Below are 24,157 nucleotides of genomic sequence, written 5' to 3'. Positions count from 1 at the left end.
GAGCCGATGGAAGTTGGAACAGCGCGGGCGCGCGCAGTTTCAAATCCCAGTGAAGGGCGGAAGAAGGAGGGAAGGAGCGCCAAGAGATGTTATCTCTGCCAACAGCCAGGGCACTTTGCCAGAGTCTGCCCACAAAGAAAGGAATGGCAAGGGATGGCAGGAGCTGTTGGGGGAAAGGAAGAGGAAGGCAAGGAGCAAGTAAAAGCCAACGCCTGGCTGCCACCGTCGGGGCACAGCAGCCAGGCCGAAGAGCAGTGAAAGTGCCCATGCCGGAACCTCCCAGACCCGCTTTAGTGATAGAGGTGTTACTAGAACTGCCAAACGGACACCCACTAAAGATCAAGGCGCTTTTGGATTCAGGCAGCTCCTGTAATTTCATGAGTAAGGAGTTTGCAGCTGAGCACCAGATACAGACCATCCCTTTAAGTAACCCCTTGCAGGTGACTACGATTGACGGCAGAGAGCTGTTGGGGGGAGAAGTTAGCCAACAGACTGTCCCGATGATAATGAGGGTGGCAAGGCACACCGAACAGATAGCGTTTAATGTGGCCATCCTGGGAGGAGCGCCCATCATTTTGGGGATGAGCTGGCTGGCGCTACACGATCCGCTAGTGGGCTGGCATCAGAGGGTGGTCTCCTTTGGGTCAGCGCATTGCCTAGAACACTGCAAGGAGGGGAAGGTTTCGGGAGGAGACAGAATCACCCTAGCCGGGATGGAAGTAATGGACAAAGGGAAGGTGCCCCCGCAATACGCAGATCTGAGCAACGTATTCAGCGAAAGGGAAGCAGACAAACTGCCACCGCATAGACCCTTTGACTGTCAAATCAACCTACTCCCTGGGGCCCAACTCCCAGTAGGCAAGCTGTACGCCATGTCAGACAGGGAGATGCAGGAGCTGAGGGAGTTCATTGACAAAAACCTGAAGCGAGGTTTCATCAGAGAGTCCCGAGCGGTGGGGGGCAGCCCAGTGTTTTTTGTGGACAAAAAGAACACAGACAAACCGAGACTGGTGTGTGACTTTAGGGCCCTCAATGCAGTGTCGGAGCCCCTGGCTTTCCCTATGCCCCGAATTGATGACATTTTGACCAGAGTAAGGAAGGGAAAGATTTTTACAAAGCTGGACCTGCGGGGGGCGTACAATCTGATACGCATAAGGAAGGGAGATGAATGGAAGACCACCATGTTTACCCCTTTGGGAGCCTTTGAATACCTCGTTATGCCCTTCGGTCTACAAGGGGGCTCCGCGTGTTTTCAAGCTTTTATAAACCACGTTCTGGGACCTTTGCTCTACAAGAATTGTGTGGCCTTTTTAGACGACGTGTTGGTGTATTCGGAAGATGAGGAACAGCATGTGAGGGACGTTCGAGAAGTGTTGGGCAGGCTGCAAGCCAACCAGCTGTGGGTGAAACTGGAGAAGTGCCAGTTTCATACCAAGGAGGTGGAATTCCTGGGGTACCGCTTGTCAGACAAGGGATTGGCCATGGATCCAGGCAAGGTCCAAGCGGTACTGGAATGGAAGACACCGAAGACCAAGAAGGACGTGCAAAGATTCTTGGGGTTTGGGAACTTTTATCGGAAGTTCATCAAGAACTTTGCCCACTTGACGGCGCCCATCACCGACTGCCTCAGCAGCAAGAAGAAATTTGTTTGGACGGTAGAGGCGGATCGAGCCTTTGAAGAACTGAAAAGGGCTTTCGCCTCGGAAGAACAACTTCTGCATGTGGATTTACGAAAACCCATGAGAGTGGAAACCGATGCATCCGACCGGGCGGTAGGGGCGGTCCTTCTTCAACCGGGGAGGAGTGCGTCGGAGTGGAGACCGTGTGCCTTCTTCTCGCGGAAGCTGAATAAATCCGAGAGGAATTACACGGTGTATGACAGGGAACTACTTGCCATTCACGAAGCATTCCGGAGGTGGAGACATTTATTAATTGGGGCACAACACAAGGTGCAAGTGTGCACCGACCACAAGAATTTAGAGTATTGGAGAACAGCTCGAGTGCTCAACCAACGACAAGTGAGATGGGCACAGGAATTCTCCAAATTCAACTTTGAAATTTGTTATGTGCCAGGCCCAGAAAACGTCAGGGTGGACGCGCTCTCACGCAAACCAGAGTATTGGGAAGGGGAGGGGGTGATCGAAGAGAGACATGTCATCCCTGAGGACCGCTGGGTGTGTGGGGCGGCGCTGGTGGGGCAACGAGAACTGGTAGAGGAAACGGAAAATGATGAATATGCCCAGGATAAGCTCAGAGGTCTCAGGGGGGAGGGCGAGAGCCCCGGAGGTTTTGAGGAAAGAAATGGGGCATTGTATTACAAAGGGGCACTGTATATACCCGAAGGTGAATTGAGGGGGAGAGTACTCAAGCAGTTGCATGATAGCCCCACGGCGGGACATTTTGGACAACACAAGACCATGTGGTTGGTTACCAGGGAATTTTGGTGGCCTAAGGTGAGGGAAGATGTAAGGGAGTATGTAAGAGGGTGTGACCAATGTCAGCGAGCCAAAGGGGAAAGAAGGGCGCCGGCAGGGTTATTAGAACCATTACCCACACCAGAACGGCCTTGGGAAGCGATATCAATAGATTTTATGACGGATCTGCCAAAGTCCAAGGGGAAAACAGCCATCATGGTAGTAGTAGACCTGTTAACTAAGATGTGCCACTTTGTAGCATGCTCACATGCAGTCACAGCGGAAGAAACAGCGAAGTTGTTTGTAGAACACATCTTTAGGTTGCACGGGGCTCCCTTGAGGGTGATCTCAGATCGCGGCAAACAATTTACTTCCAGGTTCTGGAGGAAGCTCATGAGCTTGCTGCACGTGGAAGTCAATTTTTCAACTGCCCGGCACCCTGAAACCAACGGGCAGGCGGAAAGAGCAAATGGCATTCTTCAACAATATCTGAGGTGTTATGTCAATGACAGAGAGAACGATTGGGTCGAAAAGTTGGCGTTGGCAGAATTTGCCTACAATAATGCGGAGAATGTGTCCACAGGGATGAGTCCCTTTTTGGCTAATTACGGGTGTCACCCCAGGGCATTTCCAGGGGAAGGAGGGGAGAGATGGAGCGTCCCAGCGGCTGAACATTTTGTAGAAGAGATGGAAGCGATCCATCATCAGCTCCAGCTCAACTTAGAAAGGGCTAAGGCACAATATAAGAAGCAGGCAGACAAGAACAGAAGGGAAGGTGAAACCATAAGGGTGGGGGATCAAGTGTGGTTGTCAACCCAAGGGTTGCCGTTCAAAGGGGGTTGTAAGAAATTGAGGCCCAGAAGATTGGGACCCTTTGAGGTCATTCAGCAGGTCAACCCGGTAGCTTTCAAACTCCGATTACCCAACCACATGAAATTGCACCCAGTGTTCCACAGGTCGTTACTGTCACCATACAGGGGGGGACGTGAAGGGGAGTACGTCAGGGGACCAGCCTTGGAAGAGAGGGAACGCCGCAACCATGTAGCGGAAATCCTCGATTCCAGGGGGAAGGGAAATCAGGTGGAGTATTTGGTGGCGTGGGAAGGGGAACCGGAGTCAGAAAACACCTGGGTGAATGCAGAGGAAGTCAATGACGAGGTTTTAACAGAAACGTTCCACCAAAGGTTCCCGAGGAAACCTCAGCCGATAGCAAGGTTTAGGAGGGAGTATTTCGGCACCACCGATGAGGAAGAGGAAATGGAAGGGTTCGCGGAGTCGGAGTTGGAAGAGGGAGTGGACTCTGATGACGAAGATTACCGAGAGAGTAGGAACAGCAACAAGTGGAGGGAAGTGTTCGCAACGTCGGAAGACGAAGGAGGTTCTTTCAGGGGTTTTACCTCCTCACCGCCAGTAGGGGAGGAGACGGGAGGGGGTGAAGGGGGCCCTGGAGGGGAGGTGGATGTCAGGGAACTGCCATCTAAAGCGCCGGGGGCGCAAAGGCTCACTGAGGTTGAGAGAGGAGTAGCAGCGGAAGAGGGAACCAGTAGAGGGCGAGCAAGAACTCCAAGGGAAAGTGAGTCGGAGGGATGGCTCAGAGACGCTTCCAGCGAAAACAGTGGGGAGGTCTCAGGACCTCCTATAGGGACACCCACACCTCGCCGGAAACTGTCACGCCGAGAGGCCAGACGACGTGTTTCCGTTAAAGAGCTTTTATGTTGGAAACGATTCCGAAAGCAGCCACTTTCGGATTCTACTAGTGATTGACGCAGCCATGCTGGAGGGGCTCCGTCACAGGCAGAGGTTTGAAAACCTGATCAAACTCTGAGGGACTTGCATTTTACGCACAAGCAGCTCATCGTCCCATCACACCTGGTTAGAGTGTTAGGACCTGGGAGACCAGGGTTCAAATCCCCCATGAAACTCACTTTGGACCAGTCACTACCTCTCTCAGCATAACCTACCTCACAGGGTTATTATGGGGATTAATGAGGATAAGGAGTACCATGTATGCTCCTTAGAGAAAAAGATTAGATATAAATGCAACAACAACAGCAGCAGCAGCAACAACAGCAACAACACATATTGAAGAACAGACTTCACCAACTGAGTGTCCTCTATCGGCCCCTGCCAGCAAGTTGGCAAAGGCTGTTCTGAAGAATACGGCTGCTAATGCCTGCATTACAACAACATGCAGACAATCGCAGGCAGACAAAGGAAGGCATCCCAGCTTCACGCAATGCACAGACACCATGCCACAGAGTTATATTTCTCCCATCCTACACCATCTTTTGTATCTTAAAAGGAAGATAGAACACAGGAGTTCCTAAATTGCTAAAATGCTAAGGCTACATTTACTTGAGAGGAGGGGTCAGAAAATTCTGATGGAAACAGGAGCAGAAAATAGGAAGAATACGTGAACACCAGCTATGTCCAGAGAGAAAATCAATTCAGTCAATATGATTGGTATTCACTGTCATCTTTATTGCTTTGAGCTGGCAAACAATATGTAATTGGTTATGGTTTCCTCTAGCGCCGACCATGTCTGCATTGTGGCTCTTTTGCACTGAAATGAATGAGCTAGAGTAACATAATGGCAAGGTGATTTACATAATTAATTATGCAAATTATGTCATTTTGCTTCAGCAGACAGTGAGACAAATAACATAGCTTTTGGCAGGAGATGAAGGGCAGTGGAACAGAAACAGTGCTCTGCCTGCGATCAATATTGGGCAGAATGGAAAACAATGCCTTCTTGCATCCCTACTTGAGAAAAAGTCTCATTGAACACAGTGGGACTCACTTCTGGGTAGGCTTGCAGAGGATTGTACTGCACAGATTAATCTAGTTTATATACCGCTTAATATAACAAAATCTCTCAGAGATTTGTGTCAATTGCAATCATAAAATCACAAGCAAAAAGGAAATATGCAATATCAAAATGAAATTTAAAAATCCAATAAAATTAGGTTTGTTGAATAAAAAGTGTCCAGCAAAACATGGAAACAGAAAAATACAGGCAGTGTATGAGATAATTAAAAGCAAGGGAAAGTCTGATGGAAAAAGTAAGTTTTCAGTAAGTTTTTGAAGCCCAACACAGTAGGTGCCCACCAAATTGCATGAGGAAAGATGTTCCTGATAATCAGTCCCACTACACAGAAGGCTCATTTTCATGATAACCCCAGATGACAGCCCATCAACCACAGTGAAGCAAGCAAGGCCTTTTCTGAAGAACGTAGGAAACCTGAGTTTCAGGTTGTTTAGAACTTCACAAGTCAGTAACAAAAGATTCAACATGGTTCTGAAACTAACATGCAGACAGTGTCATTGTTTTAGCACAGGTGAAATATGAGTATAGCTAGACACCCCACTCACTAGCTGTAGTTTCCTGACCAAACACAAGGGTAGCTTCACACACAGTGCATTTTATAGCAGTCTAACCGCAAGGTTACCAATGCATGGACTGCAGTAATCAAACTATGCCTAACAAGCAAAGGACACAAATGCACTATCAACTGACGCTGGTAACAGGCACCCCAAGCAACCAAGATGTATCCAGCAGCACCTGCTCCTTCAAAGGGTTGCAACTCTGGAACAGATAAACGTTTCAATTCCTGGACCTGGGAACCACTTGCCAGCAAGGTGTCCGTCTTGTTGGGATTCAGACTCAAGTTTATTAACTTTCGCACAGCCCATAATTGCACCCAGGCAAAAAATGATCTGTAGAATTCCTGCTTTATGTCATTCTCTGAAGGGCCAAAATGACCCGAAGCAGAACTGATATGATTGCAAAGTGCAGGCTGTAAAGAGCTTCCAATCAATAGGAGTCTTACCTTATTACTCCAGAGCTCAGTGCCATGAATGTCATGCAACCTAATATCTTGGGGACCAGAAGTCCAGCAGAGGCTTAGACTCTACCCAATGGGCTCATGATTTGCTCCCTAATTCAAGCTCAGTTTGGTAACAAGTTGATCCAACATCTCTCTACCTGGGCACAAGCCAAATGCAATTCACCTTCTGCACATTTTAAGAGACTCCCAAGTTGCAGAGAGTGTAAATAAAAATTAACCAACTCAATTTAACGATTAAACCTTCCAAACATCAACTTCTTTCTCGGTCTTGAGTTGGTGACAGTCAAGGATCATGCACATGGCAAAGGTCTCACAGCAGACTGGGTGAAAGGCTGCTAAATAAATCTTGCATATAAGTAAGATCTGCACGGGAGACTCTTTCGTCCTGCATGATGTACACTTGATTGACAGCTATTTCCTTGAGGATCGTTTCAAAAATAGGCCAGAAAGAAGACTCAAGGCACAATCACCTGTGGGCAGAAGGACAACAAAGAGGGAGCCAGTTTAGCTTCTCTAGGAAGGGAGTTCCAAAGTCTGTGAATCCTGGTTTACAGAGCCTTAGGAAAAATGAAGATTATGTAAAAGAGTATGCATTCTTTCAAGTGTTTGGTAAAACTATGTTTTTATTGGCAGTATAAGGCTTTTAATGCATCCAGATTTCTTCAACTAGTTGTTTTTTTTTACATCCCTACTTCAGTGGTAAATGGTTGGTATCCAGTATAGACCCAATGAAATGAATGGAACTGAGTAATTTATTCAGTATGAGTATAACTTACTGGATATCACCCAGTAATTCTAGAGAATGATAGCTTCCCAGTACTGGAATATATAGACCAATAGGCTCATACATCACTTGCTTCTTTTGCACACAAATTCCATCTCCTGGCCGGGAAATGAGAAAAGATGAGATGATGACTGCAGTTTCTATACTGCAATTCAGTTACAGATGCACAAAATGTTAATTCACATGAGATGAAAAATTTCACCCATATTCCAGGAGAGTTTTTGAGGCTGGAAATCTGTGGATAATACTATTGTGTGACATTTGCTATAAAATTACTTTTTCTACAGGCCCGGGGCCAGCTGACTTTGACAGGAGAGGGGGGGGGAGAGAGAATAGAATTATGTGTGTTATGTGTCAACGGCTGCAGATCACCAATGCAAGCATCTCTCACTATAGCCACATTCACAGCATACGTTTAAAGCACTAGGGTACCACTTTAAACAGTCATGGATCTTGGGGGCTGCAGTTTGCTAAGGGTGGTGGTTGGTTAAGAGACCCCTACTCCCTTCCCGGTGCTGCAATTCCCAGAGTGGTTCAACAACCATTCCCTCTTCCCAGAAAACTCTGGGCGCAGAGCAGGACCAGCAAGGCTTGTGATCCGGAGGGGCATGGACTGGACAGAGTCCCAAGGGCCAGATAGGGAGATCTGGAGGGCCACATTCAGCACCCTGGCCTAATGTTCCCTAGCCCTGTGCTAAATAGATGCATGTTTCATGGAAGACAACAAAAACAACCTTGGGCTTAACTGCAAGCCTTGGGTTACTTTTAAGAAAGTCCCGAAAACAAAAACAATTTGAATTATTAAATTACATTTGCTGTGATCTCAGCCTGACAGTTTAAAGCTGTTAAATAATGAAGCAGCTTCATTGTCTGCAGCGCTTAGAACTATTGCCACCTTTGGGGCATCTTCCTTGGAGTTTAATCCATTTGCCTTCATAAATAAATCAAACTCTTGCATAAAACCTTCCTTTCATTAGCACCCTGTCATCATTCAGAGTCAATACTGAATTTCTAGATGCTTTCAGTCTCTCCACCTTTCAAATTATTTGAGCTTGTTTTGTTTTTATGAAGCTGGGATCGCTCAGTCAGTAGACAGGAGGCTCTTAACTTCAGGGTTGTGGGTTCAAGTACCACGCTAGGCAAAAGAGTCCCACATTGCAGGGGGTCGGACTAGATTGCCCTCATGGTTCCTTCCAACTCTACAATTCTATGCTCACTATGAGGCACCATGCTATTTATTTATTTTTTTACAAGCACTACCTCTGTGAAGACAGGTACTCTGTAAACACGCTTTGTGAGTTACAGGTTAAATAGCTCAGTCTCACCTCAGCTGACTCAGTGTGCAGCAGTTGTGAAAAAGGCAAACTCTAGGCTAAGGATCATTAGAAAAAGAAAACTGCCAATATCAAAATATATGGGGCAACCACATCCGGAATACCGTGTACAGTTCTGGCTGCCTCACCTCCAAAAGGATGCTGTAGAGCTGGAAAAGGTTCAGAAAAGGGCAGCCAAAATGAGGAAAAGTCACAGCATTTGGAAATTTTTAGTTTAGTGAGCAAGAGACAGCATGACAGAGGTTCACAAAATTATGCGCGGCATGGAGAAAATGGATAGAAGAAAGTTTTTCTCCCTCTCTCATAATATTAGAACTCGTGGACATCCAATGAAGCTGAATGTTGGAGGATGCAGGACAGATAAAAGTACTTGCAACAAACAGCTGCAGTCCTAAAGAAGTAAGTACAGTTGAATTCATTTGGACTTCTCAGAAAATATGTTTAGGCTTGGGCTGCAAGAATGATCAAAGAACAAATAGGGAGTGAGGGGAAAGCCGTTCACTCAAACGCTAAAGGATAATGAAATGCAGGGCTGGGTATGAAATAGTCTTGCAGCAGGTTAGCTGTGGCACCTCCAAGGTACCTTCACAAAGTCCACAGGTGTGCAAGGAAAAGCATCCTCCTTAGCACAGAACCTCCTTTCCTGCCTGCCATTTCTTGCCCCCACCTCCAAAGTCTGAAGCAGCTGCAGAAGCACTGGCGGACGAAGGTTGGGGTGCGGGGGCGGTCACCCCAGGTGCCATCCGGGAGGGTGACATCGCGGCCACCCCCGCCCCCGGGATGCTCAGTGCTCGCCGCACATCCCTGGGACGCTCGGTGGTCGCTGCGCACCCCCAGACGCTCGACGCTCGCCACACATGCCCCAGGACACGTGCCACTTGCCCCACACACCCTGATGCATGCCCCAACCCCCGGGGCAGCACACCAGGCCCCCAGAACGCATGCCAGCCAAGCTCCCAGATGTATGCCACTCCCTGTGCCAGAGCAGACAACTTTGCCACTGTGCAGAAGCATACCTCTCCTAAATGGATGGCAACAAATCAGTATCAGACTTGCTGAACAACGAAAAAGATACTGTCGTGTTCAGTGGCTCATATTTGTTCACTGCTCTAAAGCAATGTAGGAGGCAACCTGAAGATGGCGCTGGAACACCTGATAGGAAGGAAAGTAGCAGAGATTGAATTAATGTTGTCACCTGAATTTCAAAGACCAGTGTTGCCTCTTTTTCGAATGAGTCTGGTGCCAGTTAAAGCTGCTAAGGGGCAAGGAGAGAGGTTAAGGATCTGATTCAAATGTCAGACAACCCAGAGTCTGGTGCCAATTTACAGCTTTAAATTAGATTAACTAAGGGTATCTTCTTCTGCTATGTTTGTACACAGGTTTGATAGACATGGGGGGGGGGGATAAAATGGTCTCTGTACATCTGATTACAGGAAATGCAATCTGGTATCCCAGCTCTGCCTTTGACCTGTGTTGACTTCAATGAATTTGGGCTACACTCAGTCTCTAACAATTCCACTCGGGGATAAAACCAGTACCTTCAAGTATTTCACTGACTGAAACATTCAACATGCCGTAAGTTTAAAAGCTTGTTCATAATCCTGTGACATTTTGGTAACATACTTTGGCTTTTTGTGTTTTGTTTTTCTAATCGGCCAGCATGGCTAACTACAGTTTTTATTAAACACACAAATGTGCCAAGAGTATAGGAGTCTGTGAAAACAACACAGAAATATGAAATTAATTGGCTTGTGATACACTGCTCATACTCATCCATTGTTAAGTGTCAGAACTGATTGGGGAGAAGACCTACCTCATGCAGTAAGAAGTCATTAGTTCTGCATAGATATGACTGACACACCAGCACTGCCAACTCTAATAGTCGATTCAGCTAGTGAAACTTCATCTACAACTGAATGTTTTTTTTTTGTTTTGTTTTTTTTAAAATCACTTTCTGAATTTCTACTTAGCACTCAGACATACTAGCAGGAAAACAAGCTGACATATCTAAGTAAGGTTGCCAAGTTGCAACCTGGAGGGCAAACATGGCTCTTTAATAACTCCTCAGCAGTGAAAGATGAGATAGCTGCAGCTTTCCCTCAGAGTCTAGCATAGGGTCCTGCAATGTCTGATGCACAGAACATTGCACAGCCCACCAACCATGAGTGATGGCTTGTCAGGTGCTTGAAAGACACACCCAGTCCATTTTCTTCCATCCCCAGGCAGCAAAAACAGGAGTCTTGCCATGTTCTTGCTAAGTTGCCATTCATGGAGAGCTGTTTACCTTGGTGGTTCCTAAACTGCATAAACCTTTTCTAAAGGAACAGCTCCCAGTAACAGGGAAGGGAGCACAATCTCACTATTAAATGTTGGCTAACATAGTCATTTTAAACCACAGTTGTAGCACAGGTCAGATTTACAACAGCTTCTCGACTTCTCAATTTCATCTCTCATTGCAGATGAGTTGATATATAACAGAGATCCGTGGCAACTGATCCATTAGAACAGTTTATGAAGCTGAGAGATGAAATTATGAAGCTGAGAAATGGAAAATGTTGTCTATGATCTCAGTCCTCACACCCTTTAGTTAGTGACTGCTCAGTAACAGGCCATGCATCCAACTCATGTGACAACTGGGGGCAGGAGTTTTATGGAGGTTCATAACGTGAAGTACAGTAACTCATTAGCTGACCTTGAATTCATCAGTACAGTTAGTTTACTTTGTGACCTCCTCATGGCTAGAGCTGCTCAGACTGAGACAGAAATCTCAGCTCTTGTCAAATAGCCCATACTTCAGATCAGCCTCAAAGAACATCCTCAGCATAGCCCACACTTGCTTTTTAAGTCACTTAAATATTTCCTTTTACTAAAAGCCAGATTTGCTCATTACCTTGTTTGCTCTTTTATAGCTTAGTCTGCCTGAGAAAAAAGTACAAGAAGTCCATGTACAATCATTAATCATGATCAAAACGTCTGCAACATCAATCCAGGTCCTCACAGATTTCTTACATCCTATGCAACCTTCTTCTAATGAGCAACCACTATCTCCTTTCCCCAAGATTTCAATCAGGGGGCTGGGAATTTTGAGCAGAAAATGTGACAATGTTAAGAAGCCCCCTTCTGCCCCACACTCCCCATAGGTTTTTCGTCTGTGGCTTCTGCAGCTGCATTTCGTAAAAGCCTCAGAGGAGGAACTGCAAGCCACTCACATATAGCTTGGTCTTCATTTTCTGCAGAACTGAGAGCATCAAAGAACCAAATCTTCTTTCCTCATCTTCCCAAGCCAGAGACAGAGGTTACTGTGGGAACAAGAAATGAAACTTTTGTTCCTCCACTGCCTCTGTCATGTGGCTATTGACTTTAAAATGTCATTATCCAGAGCTGCCAATTCATCTGCTTCATTAGCATCCCCCGACATGTCGGGATGCCAAAAAAGAATCAATTGGTTTTCATTTGGCACATTCGGGCTTCTGGAAGTGGGAGGTAACTGCGTGTCAAGGTTTCCTAATGATAGGATATTAAAAACACAAAGACACGTCCTTTAAGGTGTTCAGATCACCAATGTTTGCTTCAGAAGGTTTCTCATTGATTATTCACAATGGTGCCCTGGCCTGTTCTAAAACTAATTTACATTTCTAAAAATGTATGTTAACTTCCTGCTAAATTATTTGTCTTGATTGTTTTGTGCGTTATATTGTGATGTCCATTGGCCATAAGATTTCAAAATCTGACTGGCTGTTCTAAATCTCACGGATTTCACTTCTGCCTTCTGACAATATAAAAAAGGTAAAGGACCCCTGACAGTTAAGTCCCGTCGTGGACGACTCTGGGGTTGCGGCGCTCATCTCGCTTTACTGGCTGAGGGAGCCAACGTTTGTCCGCAGACAGTTTTTCTGGGTCATGTGCCAGCATGACTAAGCCGCTTCTGGCGAAACCAGAGCAGCACACGGAAACGCCATTTACCTTCCGGCCGGAGCAGTACCTATTTATCTACTTGCACTTTGATGTGCTTTCAAACTGCTAGGTTGGCAGGAGCAGGGACCGAGCAATGGGTGCTCACCCCATCACAGGGATTCAAATTGATGACCTTCTGATCAGCAAACCCAAGAGGCTCAGTGGTTTAAACCACAGAGCCACCCGCGTCCCTTCTGACAATATAGCAGCCATTTAAATTCCCCAGCAGTAAATAATGTACTTGCAGGTTCAAGTGTACCAACAGCTTTGTCCGGAAATGCAGAGTCTCATCCCAACAATAGCTCCAAACAGCTACCCTCCTCAAAGAGAAAACTGGAGAGCACTATCCAGTCATCCTGTACTGGGGAGCTGGTGAATGCTGGGGAAAGATTCTTCCTGTTTGTCACCACCCAACTCTAGCCAAAAGGAGAGAACTCTAGCCTTAGGTTACCAGACGTCCCCGTTTCCTGGGGACAGTCCCCAGATTTACAAATCAGTCCCCTGACCAAATCCATCTATTTAGTAGGAAGTTGAAAAGTGTCCCCGGATTCATTGGGGAAAAAATCTGGTAACCTTACTCTAGCCAAAAGGAAAGAAAGGAGACAAACCAGTAACAGAGCCTCAGCAACTATTGGTCAGAATTTGTCATGTGGTCTTCCTTGGCTCTATAAAAGTTTCCAGACCACAGGCTCATAAGAGAGAGATAAATTAACTTTTTTTTTAAGTCACAAAAACATGGTATGGAAAATACTACATCTTGTGTGCTGTTTTCCTTAAACAGCTGTTTTATTTTTTCCCCTATGGGATGTCACCTTTACCTCACTTCAGCTCTCCAGTTGCCTTGACTACCATCACCACTCACTTGACAGAAGCTGGTCAGTGTATTATTTATAAAAGCAAATTTGGTGAAGATGGGTAAGAAAATGACTTGATGATTCATTTCCTATAGTGACCCATTTCCTGTTCCTACAGAACTGAATGCCCAGGAAGTGCTATAAAAAGCATGTTTGTGAACCACCCTGAGGTCTTTGGATGAAGGGCAGTATACAAATGTAATGTGATAAATAGAAGAAATAAATTAATAATATAAAGACATATTTTAACATCAGAACTACACAATTGAATAAATGATGGAATGATGGACAAAGCATTGCTGCAAAAATTCTGAAATCCCATTACCAGTGCAGCTAAGTGTTCAAGGAATTCCAACTGCCAGCCAGCGATGGGAGACTAAGGGGCACCATTGCACATGCTGTATTCTCCTCTGATGAATGGTGTCAGTACTTAGCCCTGAAAATCTGTCACACTCAAACTTCTGTTAGTTTTTTATGCACCCTTCATGACATACACTCCCCCAAATGGTGTGTCTGATGCCCCGTGGCAAGAGTTGAGGAAACTACAATGAAGAATACACCTGGAGATGCAAGTGGTTTGTGCACCAGCCCAGGAGACCGGCGCTGTTAAGTTTACCATAATTAACTAACCCTGTGTTAGAGAGGCTTTTCCTACACAAGGAGGGAATGCCTCTTCTTAAGATGGTATCTGCTATGAGCTATGCATGAGTGATATAAAAAACAAAGTGCATAACTTTCTTGAAAACTGTTTTCTTCCTATGCAAAATTATGAAGATTTAACCAATTGCTAACTTAAGACTCCTTTAACTCATGAAATCGGGCATGTCCACAAGCTATTTCCGATGTGCTCCTGTTGACTACAGAGATAATACTCCGCAGCCAGACCAACAGTCTCTGGGGTTTCTTCCTTCTCCATCCCTGAGAACTCCTGTTATCCTCTTCCCGTTTCTGAAGGTTGCAACCTCTACAGAAGAGATCGTGGTTGGACAGAGAAGGAATTTCATGCGAAAAGCCAAATGTATTTTCCATGGCAACAACAGGATGGATTTGGAATCTGCAATATAGGAAGAGCCAAGTTGTCGTGCTGGTCTTGGTATGTTAATACTCCTAATCCATGTACTAGCCTTTTTCCAAACGCCATTTCAAAAATGTTGTTGGGCACTGTGGTGAACAACGACTTGAGCAGTTGTTAATCAGCGCACAGCGATTTGCACAGCTCCACGCTCTCAGACACTTGTGGTTGTGTAGAGGCAGGGGACCACTGGAGATGTGATGCAGTTGACAGGCAAAAGACCTTGATTGCATTCATCTTCCCCATTCCCCTAACTGTTCATTTCTGCATTGTAGCTGAGATTTCACATAATGTAAATGCCACTTCTAGCAATATAGCAGACTGCACCACAAGGCTGCATACACACAGCCATTCATTCCGTTTTCCTGACTTTTCCCTAACATGATTTTTAAGCTTCCGCACAATGCAAAAGCCACTTACAGAACTACAATGAAATAATACTGGAATATAGCACAAGTTTAGCACTCACTTTAATACTATTTGTAAATGTATTTTTGGGTTGAAGCAAACAACATGGAAATGAGGACTAAATTTGCACCATATTCTGGTATAGTTCCAGAAAATGCTTTTTTTTGTCACTTAAAAACTCAAACGTAATGCAGATATTAACAGCTAGGGAAATGTTGGGGAAATGAAATCAACTGCCATGTGAAAGCAGCTGTTGCCTTCATTCCCTGCTTTGAGGGTAACTGAAAACATCTGGCTAGCCGCTGTTGGAGAGAACACTTGACTTGCTGGCCCTTTGGTTTGATCCAGTAAGACAATGTTTGTGTGCATTTCTGATTTTCTAATATTTATTAAGATGTTATAAACTACTTTTCATCAAATATATTGAATCCTCTCCTGCCATAAATATACTTCCACACTTCATGCATTGCTGTGTTTCACTTTACAACCATTTCCACCCTTTATCAGTCACTCAAGGTATTTGGAGTACCAAGTTGTCTTTTGTATCTGATAGAATGTTTATTCTTACAGCTGATGCAAGGGCATAAGAATCTCCACTTTGTTTATTTTTAAAAGCTGCTAGTTCTGATGGTTAGAGAAAAGTGGCTGATGCAAAACAATTATACAAGGGCAGCGGGGGGAATTAAAGTCAATTGAGTAACATGGGATTAATTGATCAACTATTTAATTACAAATTGTGGAATTTGATTTGGAATTTAATAGCAGCTATCAGGGGATGCTGTGTTGTCTTCATTAAGCATCCTCAGATATTGCCTAGTTATGGATACTGTGGTATTTTAATGTTAATTAAGTGATAAAGCAAGATGATTAATCAACAAAGGACAGATCGTTACTGACAGTTTCGTTACAGCAGAAAAAGGAATTTGCTTTTCAGACAAGGCATCTCTTGAAGGCTGTGATCCTACACATAATTCTTTGGAATTAAATCTGATTTCAATAGATAGGATTTACTTCCAAGTAAACATAATGAGTTTCAAACTGTTTGATCATCAGCTTTCACTAGCTACCGGTACTTTTAATAATTACTTGCCAAATTGTGAAAAATAAGAGGAATTGAGGTAAACTCATATATTTAATACAAGACATTGGTGGCGCTGTTATCTAAACCACTGAGACTATGGCTTGCCAATCGGAAGGTTGGCGGTTCGAATCCCTGCGACAGAGTGAGCTCCCATTGCTCAGTCCCAGCTCCTGCCAACCTAGCAGTTCAAAAGCACGTCAAAGTGCAAGTAGATAAATAGGTACTGCTCCAGCGGGAAGGTAAACGGCATTTCCGTGCATTGGTCTGGTTCACCAGAAGTGGCTTAGTAATGCTGGCCACATGACCCAGAAAAACTGTCTGCAGACAAACGTCAGCTCCCTCGGCCAGTAAAGCGAGATGAGCTCCGCAACCCCAGAGTTGTCCATGACTGGACTTAACTGTCAGGGGTCCTTTACCTTTTGCCATATATTTAACCCAGAAATGTCTCAGAGACTTATGCTATGCAGAACTCTCAGGGTCCTCTAATGATTACATGCTTGCATTAGAAATTTCCAGTCCAAGGAACAAAGGCCTATATGAACCATCATCCACAGATGCAGCTATCAGTTACTTGAAGATGTGATCTGTGGGCAGGTGACCCTAATCTGGTAGAGTTTACTGATGTGTCATTGTGGTCGATTTCCCCCTTTTGCTATCTGAATCACACACACACTTAACACATGACTATGGTTTAAATATGAGGGTACCAGCATCATGGTGAAAGCAAGCCCATCATTAGCCCATCTAAGCACTACAACAAATCCCCGATTTGTAAACTGCTCCACGTGTTTTGTTTAGCGTTCCGTTGCTGTCTGAGATAAAGGACTAAGAAAACCATGCCCAACAAGTATCAAATCTGCATGCCACTTCAACTAGTTTAGCCAGTAGAGGGAGACATCGTGGAACATGGGCCACGTCATATACAGTAACAGAAAGGCCCATGTCCCAAGTTCTTGAAGGATTCTTCTTCATAGATGGAAAGGTGGAAAGGGAAGAAGGGAAAGGAGGCAACATACCTGCTCTCACTGCATTCCTTCTTCTCCCTTACATTCAACCACTTGCGGAGAAGGAAGCGCTTGCGCCGTGGAGAGGCGCTGGGCGTGGAACAGTTAGACCAAGGGGTGTCCTCATCGCTGGAAGGGGTGATTTCAATGGAGGGGAGCTGTAGGAACTCCTTGCTGGAGGGCGCAGTCTCTAGGCTCGGATCCTGGACATTCCTTGCACGCCGCATCCTGAACCGCCTTCGGCGCAGGGTCGGCGTGGACGAACTGGACCAGGCGTGGCCGCACTCTGCCACCTGCTGCTTCGGGACTTGCAGTGCCGGGAGCTGGAGGGTCTCTGTCATCTTTGCAGCTGGCATCAGGTGCCCGTATCAGTTCTCCTCCCTCCCTCATTTACTTTTGACACTCTCTCCTTCTCTCTCTCTCCCACCCCACTCAATGCAAACAACACTGAAGACTTAAAATGCGCCTTTCTCCCTCCTTACCGGGCTTGGCATCCTCCCTCCCTCTCCAGTAGGAAATCTCATGTTCCTCAGGTGGTTTCATTTAACAGGAGCCCGGAGGGAGCCAGCTCGCTGCAAGTTGCTCTTGACTTCCTAGCCCAAGTCCTTCAACTCCCGAGAGCAACTTTGTCCCGCATGCTCAGTCAGCCTCCTTCAGAGCTGCAGCAGCCGGTTTAGCATCGGTGGGCAGGCACACATGGAAGCCGAGCTGGCACCAACCAGCTTCCCTCAGCTCTGCTCTGCTCTGGCTTCCAGCAGTCCTTGCTTGGCTCTCCTTTTGCTCAGTGGCTGAAGGATTCTCCTCCGGAGCTGGGCTGACAAAACTCTCCGCTGTGTGCACTCTGGAGTGACCAGGTGGGAAGCTGTGAGGAGGTCAGAGAAAAGAGAAAGAGAGAGCGGGGGAGGAAGGAAGGGAGGAAGGAAGGAAGGAAGCAGTGATATATGATAAAACTGGCAAAGGAGGAGAAGAGGTGGGAGGGGGGATTTGTCTTCCCCCCCTGTTGCTGATACGCTCAGGCAGCTGCTGCCGCTGCAAGTGTAACCATACTCTTAACCTCAAGGGACAAGGGCTCTGTTACCAAATGTGCTGCTCCGATCAGCCACACTGCGGCACATGACAGAGGAGGAATGAAAACAAACCTTTCCTACCAGGCGGTTGGCTGCTCTCTCCCTCCATCTCCCCCTTTCAGGCCAGATGTCCCACCCTGCCGAAGGAGGGGAAAGTTGGTGACCTCCAGCGTAGGCCTTCAGCTGTTGCTAAATAGTTTTTTTTTTGTGTGTGTGCCTTGTTTGAAGTCAAGGGAGGTAGGAGAAGGGGGGCAGGCAAAAGCCAAGGAGAAGCTAACAGGCTGCAGCGCTAAATAGCTTTTCTTTTTGAAATTTGAAGCAACCTAAAGGGAAAAAGCAAAAGCAAAGTCTCCAATAAAACTCCTAGGAATCTGGAGGAAAGCCAGAAGATGAACTGGGAAATTCCTGGATGAGATCTGCACACGGTAAAAGTGGCCGAGTTTTGTCTAACACAAAATTAATTAAAGACAAATTTGGAGGTCCTTGAGGGGCAAAATGTCCGAGGGACTGCAGGGGAGGCAAAAGAGTTTCAGTGAGCCTGGGGGCCATTATTGCGTACGTACACATCACATATTCCTGCAGAAGTGTCCAAATAATGTGAATGTGAAAGACAGAAAGAGAGATTTCAGGGTGAAGGGCTGCTTCCAAAATGACATGCTATGGTGACAGCATTTCAGAAAGACTGGCAGATGACATGCAAAGACATCTAAGCACATAAGACGGGACAGTGGGAAACACCACGACAAAAGCCCTAGATACTATAAAGCAGTGCAAAAGAGAAATTGATCTCTTCCAAGCATAACTTCAGATGGTAGTGAAAGAAACAAATACAAAGATGCTGGAAAACTCAAGAGATCCACAGCCACAGTTCTCCCTTGATAGCTGCAGCCTAGTTGTAGTCCATTACAGATCTGCTAGCACAGATGAAAATCTTTCTCAGACAAATACATTATTCTGTCATTCAATGGAAGGCAAGTACGTAAGGAGATAATATTTGCATTCTCAGACTCCCTTTGTGACTGGGTTGACTCAAGTAAGGGGAAAGAGAGTAGTATGCATTATCTTAGTGCTTCACAAAAATTCAATTGAGCAATTTCCTCCTTGTAAGGAGCTGTGAGTAATTTTAAGCCGTCAAACCTAACCCTTGTGGGGCCCCGACACATGCTGCCTAGCAGCTGATGAACTCTTGCTCCTTGAAGATGCTGTTTTCGCTTTCCTAATTGCTTCTCTGTGGTCAGTGGCCACCTGTGTCACTTGCTCCTGTCCAATGTTTATTTGTGGAATGCTCATTATGATGAACAGAACAGGGCATCTGAGCATCAAGTCAGGCGTTTGTAAGGAGGCCTCCTGGAGAGCCAAATGTCGAAAAGAATAGAACTAGATGCATTTCACAAGCAGGTAGGAACTCCTAAGGAATCCAGCCTTGCAGAAAAGTCAACAAAAGGAACAAGACATGACAGTGTACGCTGAACAAACAGATCTGCAGAGGTTGGAGGTGGATTTGGTCCTCCAAGAGCACGTCAAAACAGTACGGTGGTACCTCCAGTTACGAACTTAATTCATTCTGGAGGTCCGTTTGTAACCCGAAACTGTTCTGAACATGACGAGCGCTTTCGCTAATGGTGCTTCCCGCTGCTGTCACACCACCGGCGCGTGACATTCGCTCGCATTCCTGGGGCAAAGTTTGCAACAAGGGGCATCTACTTCCGGGTTAGCGGAGTGCGTAACCCGAAGCATTCGTAAGGAGGGCAGTACGTAACACGAGGTTCCACTGTAGCTTCCATCATGGGTGTTTGAATGCAGTCCTAAAAGAAATGGAGGGGAAAGAAAGTATTGTGCAGAAATTACTAACTAGTGGGGTATTTTTATACTGCAAGCACAGTTTGGGTCTGTGCCCCTCAAATCGAGCTGTGCCCCAGCTTCTCATTTGCATACTGGGTTTGCATACACTCACCACTTGCAAGTGACTCCTAGCCACAATGGCTTTGCTCTGCGTCCGTGGCAGGAGGCAGTAATGCTTGCAGGTCCTGCTAGTGGGTTTTCCCCAAGCATCTGGTTGGCCACAGTGAGAACAGAATGCTGGACTAGATGGACCTGATCCAACAGGCTCTTCTTACAGTATGTTCTTAAGTGTCAAAAGTACAAGAAAGAAGTTGTGGTTTTGAGAGAATGCTAGGAGTTATTGTGAAAAATCGCTAAGTTCTTTATGGAACACCCACTTCCCAGGTAACTTGGTTGGGAGCTGGGGGAGTTAAATGGCTCTGAAACATATCTAGATCCATATTCAGGGTACAGCCTTAGAAATAAGCAGTGAATCACAGCAACCCAAAATTTACTGCAATCATTGGACGGGTGGGTGCATAACAAAAGCATCTTGCTGTTTTATAGTGAATATGTAATCTTTTTATTTTATCATTTTGATGAAAAGATGGTTTGAGGACTTCTAGCAAGCTGAAAGACAGGGTATCAATGAAAAATTAAATGAAAGAATAAATTAATAGGCATCTCTCCCCTGCCCCCAAGTGGATTCTTCCATTTCTTGCTTTGATTCTTATTCCCAAAACAGTACAAGGTGTTCTTGCTACTAGAAGTTTTCTAAGCAGATTTTGTCATTACTAGGCAACGCTTACTTATGCCATAACATTCGGTGTCACTTTTTAATTTTGGATAGAGGACACTGGACACCTGTCTGATGCTCTTTGAAATCCAGGAGCTGTGTAACAAGAGAGACAGTACAACCTTCCTCATGATAAGGCGTGAAAAATACCAGTGACAAGCGCTGAGGGAGGGCAGAGAGTTCTTGCTTTTTAAGGGGGAAAAGACTGGTGCTACTGCAAAGATTAGTAATTTATTTATTCTTTAAAGTATAAAGCTAAAGCAAAGTCTTGCTTGCAAGCCCTGGTCCCACAGAGCAGGGCACACGGCACTTTTATTTGAAGCAACTAGCATTTAAAACACTGAATGCAACCAGCTTGCGAATCATACTGGAGTCTTTGTCAGCTGAAATAGGCAGGAGAGGGGGAAAACATTACTGTACTGGATTGTGCTCTTTAACTATAGTTGCAGATTTTTCAGCACCAAGACAGAGCAAGTTTGTTCCATATTGAGACAAAAGAGTCCAGAAACATGGGTGGGTAAGACTGCTGCCTGGGACAGCCATATCTTCTTTTCTGAGCATCTACCTGACAAATGTTTTTATTTTGTTTTTAGATGTGCTGTAAGCTGCCCAGAGTGGCTGGGGAAAGCAGATGGGTGGGTTATTATTATTATTAATATTGTTATGACAAGACCCACCCTATATCCCTAATTTATGAAAACAACCACAAAGTGATTAAATAGCTAGCTAATCTGGGCAAGAAATAATAATAATAATAATAATAATAATAATAATAATAATAATAATAATAATAATATATTATTATTATTAATAGATGATGGTGATGATTATGAGTCCTGCATGTCTCATGTCTCAGCTGTAAGCCGCCCAGAGTGGCTGGGGAAACCAGATGGGCGGGATATTATTATTATTATTATTATTATTATTATTATTATTATTATTATTATATGATGATGATGAGTCCTGCATGTCTGAAAAGCTTCCTTTCAGCATTTTAAGCAGTAGTAATCTCACAAGAAAACAGTTTCTCTTGCTCTTCAAATGGCTAGTTGTAACCTGCCAGCGATGGAATGGGACTATCACTTCCCTTTAGAGATCTAGATTGTTTGAGACAAGACCCACCCTATATCCCTAATTTATGAAAGCAACCACAAAGTGATTAAATAGCTAGCTAATCTGGGCAAGAAACCTTCTACACCTGTTTGCCTGGGCAGCCATGTGGGATGCACATGGTTTCTGAGAAATCAAAGCACACATTGGATCTAAAATGCAATTACCTTAGAGCTGGTAGTTTTGGGTAACTGAAACAGAGACGTGTCTTTGTGGACTCTGGAGGCTACACTGATTCTGCTTTCACTGATTATGAATGCCAAGTAAGATTTTTGCAGAGTGCTCCTGTCTCTTAAGGAGAGCGTCCCATGAAAGACAGCTTTGAACTTCTCATTACTTAAGGAGAAGGAAAAAAAGACAGCAGCAAAGACAGAGGGGGGGGGGGCTTCCTGACATATATTTGCATGTGCAAATCAGTCTCTGCAGCACAGCCACTGTGGCACCAAACACTGGCAGTAGTAATGAACTCTCATTATAGTGAGCCCTGTCTCTGTGAGGAGCTCCCCTGCCCCTCCACATATATGAAGCTCCACTCCATACATTTAAAGTGCATTCAGTGCACATTTAAAGCACACTATCACCCCCCAAAAAAAGAATCCAGGTAACTGTAGTTTTCCCATAACAATCCTATGATTCCCACTAGAGTTAACAAACTATCATTCCCAGAATTCTCTGGGGGAAGCCTTGTGCTTTTAATAGGAATTGGATGTGCTTTAAATGTATGGGTGGGGACCTACCCGCAATTTACTATGGCTGTTATTGAGAGAAGAAGCCAATGCCAAAAGGGGTTAATGATTTGGGGAGGGAGACTAAAAAGAGAGGCAGGGGAGAAGAACAGAAACTCTGAACTGTTTCAGTGTAAGTAAAAAAAAAAAGTGAACACTCCCATAAACTATATATTTTAAAAACTAACTGGGTTAAGAGCTGCTTTCAGTCTTATGTGTAAAAAATGTCCTTTAAAGAGGCTCTTTCTTCACCCAGCTATTTTGAATGTTGTTGTTAAAACAGAAAATTAGAGACATAATTGAAAATACTCCCACCACAGCATACCCATTACTCCCAAACTGAGGGAAATCCTCACAGCGCTAAACAGGTTCACACAATCCATGCTTAAAGCATGAAATTTGGCTACCTGGCAGCCAAGAAGCTCCATTCCAGCTAGGTGAATGCATTCCAATCTTAAGTTTTAAGGTCGTAAATTTCTTTTTATGCTGTAAACTGCTACAGGTTACGTTGTATGATTTTAGATTAAAGTTTCCTTTTATTCCCTGTTGTGCATTGTAAAGGCCTTTAGCGATATATTGATCATTTATAGATGGTACCTAGCACCAGGGAAACCGGTGCTGATACACCCAGGAGCATCACCAAAATGCTGGAGAAGCTGCACCTCCACAGGCACATACCTCCACATGTGGTGGGAATGTCCCCAAATCCAACTCTTCTGGACATCAGTCATAAAAAAAAACATGCAAAATAACTAACCATGTATTAGAAGTCACCCCAGAACTGGCCCTACTGAACATCTTCCAAGATAATAATGCCCACTCACATTATAAAGCGCTCAAAACCCACCTACTCTCAGCAGCTAGAAGCATCATAGTCAGACACTGGAGAGACCTGTTAGGAGTAAACATGGACCAATGGTATCAAATTGCATGGGAAACAGTGTACAGAGTTGTTCCGCCTGGCCTTTGGCTTGGAATCAATTTGATTCCCTCCCCCTTTTTCTTTTTTCCTTTCTCCTCATGTGATGAGGCTACATTTTAATGTTTTAATGCTGCATTTTAATCTTGTTTTTAAGTTGTATTCATTCAACTTGTTTTTATTATTGGTTGTCAGCCACCCTGAGGAAGGCGGGGGTATAAATAAAAATTATTATTATTATTATTATTATTATTATTATTATTATTATTACTACTACTACTAGAAAAGCTAGCCAATAAACTGAAACTGACATGGGGACAAATATGGTATGGTTCCCTTTTATCACATACATAGCCCAACAAGACAATTACAAGAATCCACTGAGAGCATACGAATCAATATGGCTAACCTGATCCAAAAATCCACACCCTCACACATATAAATGAATCTCACTACAGCCAACCAAAGACAACCAACCACACCCTAGGCCACTCCAACCTCTCTCACCGGCAAGGAAATATAACAAGCAAATAGAAAGAGAACCCACAAAAGTGATGCTGACACAAAACCCCATACTTACACTATGTAGAATAATAGAACCATTACACCCCACGAACCCTCCCCCCTTTTCTTCCCAACCTTATACTGCATGCAACACTAATGTCTCACAACGGATCCGTAGAAAAAAACAACTTGAAAAAAGAGAGAATGCACGTATTTTGTAAACGAAGAAGTCTTTAATAAAAATTATTATTTAAAAAAAACCCAGAAAATTGGCTGTCCTGTGAACACTACATAAAACTTGTTGGCCAGAGTTTTTTAGTCACGTGACCAATGCCCAGTTTGGCCTTCTCTTCTACATTAAAAAGTGATGGAAAGTTCTTGCAAAGCAGCAAGAGGGAGGCTGCTGTGCAGTTTAAGCCTTGCTTGTGGAAACACTTCCTGAGCACAAACCAAGAGGAAGAA

General features: G+C 44.7%; 1 protein-coding gene across 4 annotated transcripts in view; it reads right to left on the bottom strand.

Moving 5' to 3' along the window:
* The window catches only part of GRAMD1B (GRAM domain containing 1B), a 210,503-nt gene that overhangs the window by 130,664 nt on the left and 55,682 nt on the right, over positions 1–24,157 (bottom strand). Inside the window, exon 1 of one of the 4 annotated variants that reach the window (XM_081889788.1) lies at positions 16,766–17,436. The exons of 1 other annotated variant lie outside the window; for it this stretch is intronic. In XM_081889788.1, the coding sequence (XP_081745914.1) occupies positions 16,766–17,109 (344 nt within the window). In that variant the 5' untranslated portion in view covers positions 17,110–17,436. Of the gene's footprint in view, positions 1–16,765; positions 17,437–24,157 lie in introns of those variants that run through there. 2 more of the 4 variants (XM_081889787.1, XM_081889786.1) reach the window with 2 other exon arrangements.

The sequence above is a fragment of the Podarcis melisellensis genome (genome assembly GCF_964234715.1).
Source record: "Podarcis melisellensis genome assembly, chromosome: 15".
Lineage (NCBI taxonomy): Eukaryota > Metazoa > Chordata > Lepidosauria > Squamata > Lacertidae > Podarcis > Podarcis melisellensis.
The sequence above is the reverse complement of the archived record's forward strand: the minus strand, read 5'-3'. Positions and strand labels throughout refer to the sequence as shown.